Source organism: Henckelia pumila, chromosome 1 (assembly GCF_033568475.1).
Source record: "Henckelia pumila isolate YLH828 chromosome 1, ASM3356847v2, whole genome shotgun sequence".
Classification (NCBI taxonomy): Eukaryota; Viridiplantae; Streptophyta; class Magnoliopsida; order Lamiales; family Gesneriaceae; genus Henckelia; species Henckelia pumila.
In genome coordinates, this window is record NC_133120.1 from 91,794,014 (window position 1) to 91,804,005 (window position 9,992).

The 9,992-nt window shown below is 33.7% G+C and overlaps 1 protein-coding gene across 4 annotated transcripts; it reads right to left on the reverse strand.

The window, feature by feature from the left end:
• Positions 1 to 933: 933 nt before the first annotated feature.
• LOC140887671 (serine/threonine-protein kinase BLUS1-like) lies at positions 934 to 9,217 on the reverse strand. Of its 4 annotated transcripts, none has more exons than XM_073295105.1 (22): positions 9,077 to 9,217; positions 8,300 to 8,481; positions 7,688 to 7,942; positions 6,616 to 6,740; positions 6,160 to 6,204; positions 5,992 to 6,073; positions 5,823 to 5,891; positions 5,570 to 5,740; positions 5,394 to 5,459; positions 4,809 to 4,877; positions 4,529 to 4,711; positions 4,391 to 4,440; positions 3,841 to 4,002; positions 3,422 to 3,531; positions 3,224 to 3,318; positions 3,112 to 3,153; positions 2,410 to 2,472; positions 2,072 to 2,194; positions 1,940 to 1,988; positions 1,811 to 1,854; positions 1,586 to 1,647; positions 934 to 1,326 (listed from the first exon to the last, which is right to left on the reverse strand). In XM_073295105.1, the coding sequence occupies exons 2-22, from the start codon at positions 8,462 to 8,464 to the stop codon at positions 1,257 to 1,259; spliced, it is 2,100 nt and encodes a 699-aa protein (XP_073151206.1). In that variant the 5' UTR covers positions 8,465 to 8,481; positions 9,077 to 9,217; the 3' UTR covers positions 934 to 1,256. The 4 variants fall into 4 exon arrangements, with proteins under 4 accessions (XP_073151206.1, XP_073151190.1, XP_073151198.1 ...); XM_073295089.1 differs by having other exon boundaries at positions 1,811 to 1,860; XM_073295097.1 differs by lacking the exon at positions 9,077 to 9,217 and adding an exon at positions 8,602 to 9,052 and having other exon boundaries at positions 1,811 to 1,860.
• Positions 9,218 to 9,992: the final 775 nt, after the last annotated feature.

The following is a 9,992-nucleotide window of genomic DNA, read 5'->3' on the forward strand; positions in this document are numbered from 1 at the left end:
AAAATATATTACAATAAAGATTTTTTTTGCCTAAAATAAAAATAGTGTGAGAGGCACTTGAAGGAGATCGTGCCACAAGCTGTATCACAATCAATGTTTTCATAACCGGACCGGTAATTGAACCGATCTACCTTAAAAAAACGGTCCAACTGGTTCAACCGTTTTAACCGGACGGTCGGACCGGAAAACCGTTTATATTATATAATATAATATAATTAATAATATCTTTTAAATTTTATAAATCTAAAAGATGTATATAAATAAACAAAAATATATTTATCATAGTTTAAAAAATAAATAACTATATAAATATATTCAAAATATTAATTATAGTTATATATACTATATTTTTATAAATAAATTAATTAATTAAAAAAATATAATAATAGAAAAATAATATTTTTAACGAAGTACAAATTTCAAATAATCATGTGTATATATATATAATAAAATATTAAATTAAGATTTTAAAATTAAAAAAAACAATTTTTAAAAAGAATTAAAAAAAATTCGAAAACCGATTCAACCGGTTTTTTGGCCGGTTCTTGGGACCGGTTCTTAGCCGGTTCTTGGCCGGTTCGACCGGTTTTGACCGGTTCTGAGCGGTTGAACCGTAAAAACGATTTTTAGGGGTATTTCGGACCGGACCAGCGACCGGTTCCCGGTCGAACCGGTCGAACCGGCCGGTCCGGTTCGGTTTTTAAAACACTGATCACAATATACAATAAATTACCCTAACAAAATACAAAAGAGAATTTAATTTACGATAAATTAGATGGTACTTCTTGAATTCGTACCAATACTTCAAACAATTTTATAGATGTTTCCCAAGTATTTGGTATCGAAATCAAGAATAGTTAATGTGAATGATTACCTTTACATAAATATATTTGAATAAATAACCTCAACGTAACAAAAACATACTAATTCCAATTGGGGAAGAAAAATAATGAAAGCAATAAATTAACAATTGTATAAGTTGGGTTATACAATTAACACTTGAAGTGAACAGTTCAAACAAATTTCGTGCAAAACAGATGCACCGTATCAAAATATACTTGTTTTCAGTAGATGTGCATAATGCATACCAAACTGCCCAGAAATACCCGTTTTCGAATTCATGTTCGTAGCAAGGTTGTATTAGTGCTCAATAACTGGATAGCATATATGTTAAACATGGTTGCCAAGTAGCAACTATCTGTATTTTGGAGCTGTACTGATATCAAAAACGAAAGGAATTGTATGCATCGACAAATTTAACTCATGAAGTTGACCTGTGCATTTTCAGTTTTGTATTTTTGGAGCTCTTCTTGGGCACAAATGAGCCTACACAAAAAGAAAACGAGTTTCTTTATTGCAAGTTGGTTAAGCAATAAGTTCTTAGTATGTGAAGTCAAGAATCAATTTTTAGGTTCTGTTTCATACATTCCCCTTTTTTGGTTGCTTTATTTATATCCAGACGAGCGAATCGTGTTCTTGTAAGAATTTCATATATGATCTTTTAAACTTGTCAAATATCTGTATTCAATGGACTTGTAAGGAAGCACGGATCATAAAACATGAGATTTTCTGTGGTTAAAAATACCTCAATTGCAAATCAGATATCTCGCGGAGTAATTCTTTTTCCCTGTCATGAGCTGCCTCTGACTGCAAAAACAGAATCCCATTAATGGCATCTGGGCATAAGTAGCTACTTGAGACGAATAGAACTATCTTCACACTCAAGTTTTTTGTCACCCCCAAAGGAAAAGACATGTTTAAAGTTTAAGAGGATATAGTGAATTCATATAAACTCTGTACTTATGCATACCGGCAAAGATTTATCTGTCACAGTTGTATTCGTTGGCATGCTGCCTGCATCTACAGAGGCAAGTCAAATGATGTACTTAGAATAGAGATACATAGAATATGTTATTTCAAGATTCATGAATCTGATTACCCGTAGAATCAGCAACAGCTACTTGCTTCATAAGATTAAGAATGCAATCCTATCAAGGAAAAACACAAAAATACTTGAATAAAATTTTTTAGAAGAACACCCCAATATAGTTCTTTTTCAGAAGCATATTACCCTTTGAGAAATATTCGACTGTAGAACAGACTGCAACATCGGAAAAATGGCATGACCAAGAGGATTTGACAGTGTAGCGTCGGAAGGAAATAGTAAAGGACCAGGAGGATGTTGAGTGATCACCTAAAAATCGACACAAGTAGAAATGTGAGTTATACTACACGACATCACAACTAGAAATCATTCTGTACTTACTAGATAAAGAAAATAACAGACAACTCTCGTGTAAATACACGACAGAAGAAAAGTTAGTAACTTCAAGTTGAGGATTCTAGATTTAGTTTTTAAACCCATTGAGTAGACAACACCATCACAAATGTTGACAAACAAATCTAAACCTGAAGTAATATCCAGCCGAGACTTGCAGGCCAACACGCAGCAAGGAAGAATTGCCATCTTTGCTATTAGAGAAGAAAATATTATCACGTGGAACTCTAGTTACACACATCAGGTTTTCAAGCAAAGAACTCAATATGTTATTTTAACACCTGCAGAAATTTTTCAACTTTAATATGCCGAGGTGCAATAATTGTCCACACTAAGAAAGCGATCGAAACTTATCATTTGGCTACAATACGGTTTAAAAGATTTGAATTACAGTGTCACCAACAATTATAATTTTTGGTAAAACGGTAAACATTTGATCCTGCAATTGGTATCAGAGTCAATATCACATTTTTATTCCAACATATTTCAAGGAACATAATTATTAGGATGTGACTGTTGAGGTGCAATAAAGATAGCGATTTTAACGTGCCGTTTGTCTGTTGTTTACCACCAGTTATAGCGTTTGATGAAACGGCAAACACATGATCCTAATCCATCTAAACATTAGCATTTTTTAATCCATTCAATGTTTTAGGTTAGGTTTAACAGAGATAGAAGTTATTTCTGCTTGATTAGAGAATTTATTCAACATCAAATAAGTAATATTGGCATATTTAATTTGAAGTGTCAAAAAAGTTGCTTTGACACTTTGTAAAAAGATCTAAAGAAATATCAAGTAAATAGCTTGAAAGACAATTTTTTTTGTAACCAACCTGCATACTGTAGCTTTTCTGTAGTGTTGGAGATGGAACCACCTATGGAACAAGTTGATTAATCTAAAGCAAATTTTCCATATACAAATTACAACAGGACCAGAATAACAACCTTTTCCATATCAACATTTTCTGATGTGACCTTAAATCGTCCTTTCTGCTGAACAACTGCACATTTCGCCTTCTCGTCAAGGTCATCAACACTAGCTGCAATCAAAATCCTCAGTCAAGCAAGAATACGTATAGTTTTAAATACATGCAAAGCTCATTTCTGTCATAATGAGAAGCTCTGAACTAGGGCACCTCTTACTTGATGTTTTTAAGCCTTTGGATATAATTTCCGAATGCCCATTATCCATTGTTTGCTGACTGGAAGCTCCACCAGTTGATGAAACTTGTGATTGGTTTTGGGCTTTATCTCTAAGAAGAATAGTTATACAAAAATGTCAAGGTTATGAGGGAAACATTGAAAACAGGCAATAAGAGACTATTTGTGTGATTAGGTCATCGAATGGGAACAACTGTAACTTTTTGAACCAGATGGTAGGAATTTACATTCAAGGAAATTAAAAATTCCTCTAGTCGTATTTTAACTTTTAAAAAAAAACTGTCTACTTCAAAAGTAAAGCACTGAATCCTTGAAGCATATAGAGAGAACAAAAGAATGATATGATGTATATAGGACAGTATTGGTGGTTCAGGATGAGTGAATCACAAACAAAAACGTACCCTATATGAGAACTTGTAGGAGCTGCATCTGATAAAGGCCTATTTATATTGGACAAAAGTTTTTCTGACAGCTTTTCATTTTCATGAGATGCACTTGATTTTAACTGCTGGGTCATTGAACTTGGGATGTTCAGATCGTCATCAGCCTTTTCACATTTGACTCTGAGGGGAAAAAATGATTTTCATAAGCACATGCAACCATATTCATTTTCAAGACAAGAATTGCTAGAACAACAAAGAATTACCCAATAACAGATAAACGCTAGATAAGAGCGTAAATCGACAAATTGATGCAGTTGCAATATTGTGAGCTTTATGCAATGGGATGGGAGAGACATTGTATGCAGGACTATGTATATTCTTGGCACAATACAACATGAAAGATACGCACTATCCAATATTTGAATATTACAAAGCCAAAAAAATTAGTTGAATATTAGAAAATGATAAGGCAAATAAGCCGTACGAAAATAATTCATGCTGCTATGCTATACTGTATAAACATGATATAAAGGAAAAGGGTTATCATATCATGATAATGAAGACATACCCGTCAGATGTGGAGTCAACTATTGAAAGAGAAGCATGAACATTATCGTCCTGCAAAAAGCTATGAACTTAGAACCTTGATGCCAAAAAGATATCCAGGAGCAACTTTTTTCAAAACCACGTTATGGCATAAACATACTGAATCTGCAGCATCAGAATATCCACTTGAAAAGGATGACTGGTGTTGAAGTTGTGAAACTTGTTTAGACAAAGACGACTGATGTTGAAGTTGTGAAGCTTGCTTAGGCAGAGACATCTGATGCTGAAGTTGTTTGCTTTGCATATCTTCATCTTTGTCTGCAACAACATCATCCTCCTGAATCTGAAAGCAGGATATATTATATTGTATATGTATTCATCCGGAAACTAATTATATCGATTTAATCATACTAGTAAAAAAATTTGAAAATAATGAATACCAATGAGGCTTGTGCCTTCATATCTTCAAGGTTGAAGTTCCAACCACTAATCCCACGTTTATATTCATTCTGCAGATGTTTGTGAACAAATTAAAGAAAAACTTGCAACAAACACCAAGTACAAAAAAGTTAAATTCCCACAATATAACTTTTAACAAGTCAAGGGCCGGATTTTCTTCAAATGAAAACCCTTGCATACACTTGTCAAGGAATTACATCCATTTAATAAAACTATGGGGAAATTTAAAATCAACCTCGCGCATCAAAGTTATAAAAAATCTTATATCAGGAGTAAGGTATTGATTGTAACCTATTTGATTGGAAAGCAATGTGTGTTGTTTGCAAAAAGACAGAGGAGAAATAGTTGAGGCGCAAAAGTAAACATCATTTCAAAAAAGCTGATTGCTAGAAGGAAATATTATAAGCTAAGTATATATTTGTATGGAGTCTTGTTGCTTCAAAGTATGAAGTTAAGTTCAGTTATATACATGTACATGAGCTGCAATAAATATAAATTTATAATCAGTTGACACTGGGTTCGTCAAAATGCCATTGTTACTGAGGGGCGAAGACGTGGAATCAAACCTGTGATATTTCTTCTTTCTGCCCATCTGGAATTTTCTTTTGTGCAAGCATGTCTTCCTCCTTTCTCTAAACATATCACACTTTTTTTTCCATTTAGAATATGATCACATTGAAAAATGTAATGATGATAACAACTAAGAAGTATTATTTTGGTATGACGTTGTAAAATAACAGACCTTTAATGCCTGAAGACGATCACCAAGAGTTGGCAACCCTTCTATAAGAGTTCTAGAAATATAGTCATTAGATCTTGCTTGCTTGAAAAAAGAATGCCTCATCAACTTTTTTGCAGAAGGCCTTTTTGAAGGATCTTTTACCAAACAACTTGCAATCATCTGCTTAAAGGACTGGAAATGCAAATATAGACGCATAGAAGATGTAAAATATGTTTCATTGGTAAATAATCAGACATGGTTTTCACTAATATACCTTTGAGAATTTTTTGTCGCTCTCATAATCAAGACCTGGGGGTGCATTTTGCAAGGTCATGAGCAATACCTATAAAAACAAACCATATGTGAACATTCTTGAATCAGAAGATAACCTGGTTACTAGAGAGATCCCCATGTAAGAAAACCCTTCTTAAATCAATAAAGACCTTCATTGGAGGGTATTTTGAGAAAGGGGCATGACCATGGGCAAGCTCCAAAGCGGTTATGCCAAAAGACCAAATATCAGCTCTGTAAAAAATTTACCCTTTAAGAAAAATTTCCATATCTTAGGTTATTATAGAAACTGTAGAAGCACGCAAAACTTATCCACTGACTTGAAGTCATAACCATGCAACTGCTCCATGACTTCTGGAGCCATCCTACACAAGTACAAAATTCACTTTCATAATACAGAGTACAGACACAAAAATGACAAATGACAAATGGTGAAAGTTCAAGCTCAAACTGAACTCTATGATGAGCAACAGCATTCAAACAATGTAAATTTCATCAACTCAAGATTATCCATCAGTTTGGCCAGGCAGCAGACAATACAGTGACATTCCCACCGACAATTGCACGAGTATAGTGGAATGGTGTCAAATGTTAGAATTGAGTAAGTTTTGTTTTCCCCATACGTGCATACTGTCAAATATTATCCTATCAATTTATGTGTTGCCAATCTTATCTGATGCAAATGACATTCAGATGCCAGGCCAAAATTAAAAATACATTACCAAGAGTCCTAGTAACAGGAAAATGTAAAGAACGCCAAATCATTTTACTCATACCAGCAAGGAGTGCCCACAAATGTATTTCTCATACGTTGCCTATCACCAGAATCAAACAAGCAGGCAGAAACACCAAAATCCCCAAGTTTGATACCACCACGCACATCAATCAGAATATTACCAGCCTGAGAGAATGGAATCAAATAAAGTAATGCATAATATTCACATGATAAATAGATGTAGAATATTGTGAGCTTTCCTAACGACCATATCCATAGCTTGGTGCTAATTTATTGTGATGGTATCTATCATGGATGCTCATGATAACAAAGGCTCTCAGCTCGAAAGAACTCTTATTCGCATGTTATATTAACTTTTTGAAATTTTGAACTAGAAAATGCTACTTCTTATTACACACATCGGGAGTTTTTCGTGACACCTTATTAAAGAAAAAAATCCTTCCTCTGTATATCCTCAGAATAACTTGAAAGGAACCTGGTTTGGACAATGATGGGATCCATAGGGTTGAAAACCAGCTGGGACATGCCTTGACATTTTTTGTGGAGAAACTCGTTCTTGACAGAAAACCGAGACAATAAATTTTAAAACTTAAGGAACAGACTGAATTAAGAACACAAGTTTTTTCCTAAAAACCTTTAAATGTTGCACTCATACGATAGTATTATTATCATTAACAAAAAGAAATAACTTGACTTGGAAGGAAAAAATAAGACTAAAAAATGGCTAGTCGGCTAGTCCTCAATATTTTCATATCCTTGCCCTTGGTGAAACAGAAAAATAATGGCTCACTTTCTCATTTCACTAGAACCTATGCAACAACCACCTATCCAAACATGGAAGCCACTGAGCACTATGTTAGTCCAGTCCCTAGAGATACAAGACATGATCCACTGTCTCTGAGATATCTTATAATGCGCTGGAAGTATCCTTTTTATTAAAGCTTTTTTGAAGAAAAAAAATCGTAAATAAATGGCAAGGATCTCATATTGAATGACAGTTAAAAGTTTAAGCTATTTGAGAGATTAGACATTTGAAGTTCTTCTTTCCAACTGCACAAATGGACAATTAAAGTAGATTGTGTTTGACACGATTAAACAAAACATCTACTCACCTTGACATCACGGTGAATGTGGCCATGTTGATGAAGATATTCCAAGCCCTTCAACACCTCACGTAAAATTGTAGCAATAACTGCCTCCTCAAAACCATTTGGATGTGCAGCCTTCAATATGTGAAGGCAAGAACCTCCAGCCATGTAAGGCATAACAACCCACAGGGTGTGATCAATTACAAAAGAGCAGTGTGATTTAAGAACATTGGGGTGATCAACTAGGACCATTGTCTGTGCTTCCCGTGAAACATTATTCTGGATGTAAATGCCAGAACTGAATAAGAAAATTCATTTTGCTAAAGTTTCAGTATAAAGGATCACAATCATCATTCATTTAGAATGATAAGTTTAAGCAGATAAGAACATATTCAGTGATGTCTTATATGTAACAAAGTGAAATTGCTTCTAATAGAACTGATAAAGTTGATAAGATTAGCTCTTGGTGAAAGCACTATAGCATAAATAAAAATAGAACTTCCATTTTTTAACAAAACATTCTTTAAAATCACAAGGCAAACACCTTAAACTGGTATCACAAACAATTCAAATTCACGAGTCTTCATCCATAGGAATAATAGATAGTAATCGTAATTTGGCAAAGAGATGAATTACCAGATCGCAATTAGCCCGTTCAAAGTCCAGAATTTTGATGGCAACTATCTCATTTAGTGGAATGCACAGAGCCCTATGAACCGAGGCACTGACACCATTCCCAATCTCCTCAAACAGAGTATAATGATCTGCTCCAACTGGATATTTCTTCTTCTCCTTCTCCATTGAACTCAAACCTCAATCTACAATCAAAACACTCACGTAAATACAAACCAACCCCAAAGCACAACCTCGAAGCTCCATATATGCATAATTATGCCTAGCGGGTCGTCCTAGAATCCCAAATTCATCGAGAAATAAACCTGATTTTAGACCCACACTAACAGACACGTAGGAATTCAAGCTTTCTTAGAGAATTTCCTCATCGATCGTCAGTTGCGTGGATGAATAAACCCAGAACCATCGTACATTCGAAACTTCAACAACAAAAAAACCCAAATCGAAAAACCCCAAAAACAAGCATGCGTAGACATGTTGAATTCAATCTTTCTTCGTGATTTTGCTCCTTTTCATCTGTTGCATGCGATATCAACCAAGAGTGTGAATAAATGCAGAATCATCCAAGAATCCGAAATTCATCTACAAATGAAACCGATTCCAAAAACCCAGAACAGAATAACGTAAAAACTCAAACTTTATTCGAGATTTTTTTACTCTTCATCCTTTGCATGTGATGCCAACAGGCAATAGTACATTAATAAATGCAGGAAAAGAATCACGGGGAATGATGACTCAATAAATAAAAAAGAAAACTTGAAAACAAAGAGTAGAAGAAACCTGGGATCGAGGGAGTCCAAGGTCGTGGATATAAAGATATATACGTATCTACAGAGAGAGAAGGAGAGATCAATAGCATCGCCGGTGAAAATGGGAGGGAGAGTTTACGAAGCATAAATCCCGCCACCTGTTACGTTGGTACTCACCATTTTACACCTCTTAGGTTATATTTGTTATTTTACGTACGCATGTATTTAGGTAGATTTTTATATTATATATCAAAAAGATATTTTTCGTATTATGTATATTATTATAATATATATTCAGCCGTCGCGACTCGCGACAAATATGATACATGTGTAAGTGTAACATTATAAATAAAAGTTTCTTAAATAAAAAAAATTAGGCACAAATAAATAAATATGTAAAACGAAAAGAAGTTGATAAGCGTTTAATATAATTTTAAACTGGAGATAACTCACATAATTAATAATAAATTCTATCATATAGTGCATGTGATATAATTTTGATTTCGACATGTTTACTTTTTATTTAATTTAATTTAATTCAACAATAGAAATAAATCATGAGTATTGTTATAGGCTATATATATATAATGTGATGTTGTTGTCACATTTATGGACCAAATCAGTTAATATTGAGGTTTTTTCATAAAATATTTGCAAGATCTGTGTATACTAGTGCAAAATGGACATGCTTTGCATGCGTAAAATAAATGATTTTTTATGTAATTTTTTTTTAAAACCAAAAAATAGATTGAGAGGGAGGTTTATTGAGATAGTGGATAAGAAGGGTTAATTATAAAATAAAAAATTTTGATGTTTTCAAAGTTAGTTACTATAATATGCTCAACTTTTATATAATAGTATAGATATATGTACACTCTGAAAGTGTTTTCCTAATAAAAACATATATTGTTTGTAAATTACACTTGAATAAAATTAAGGAAAAAATG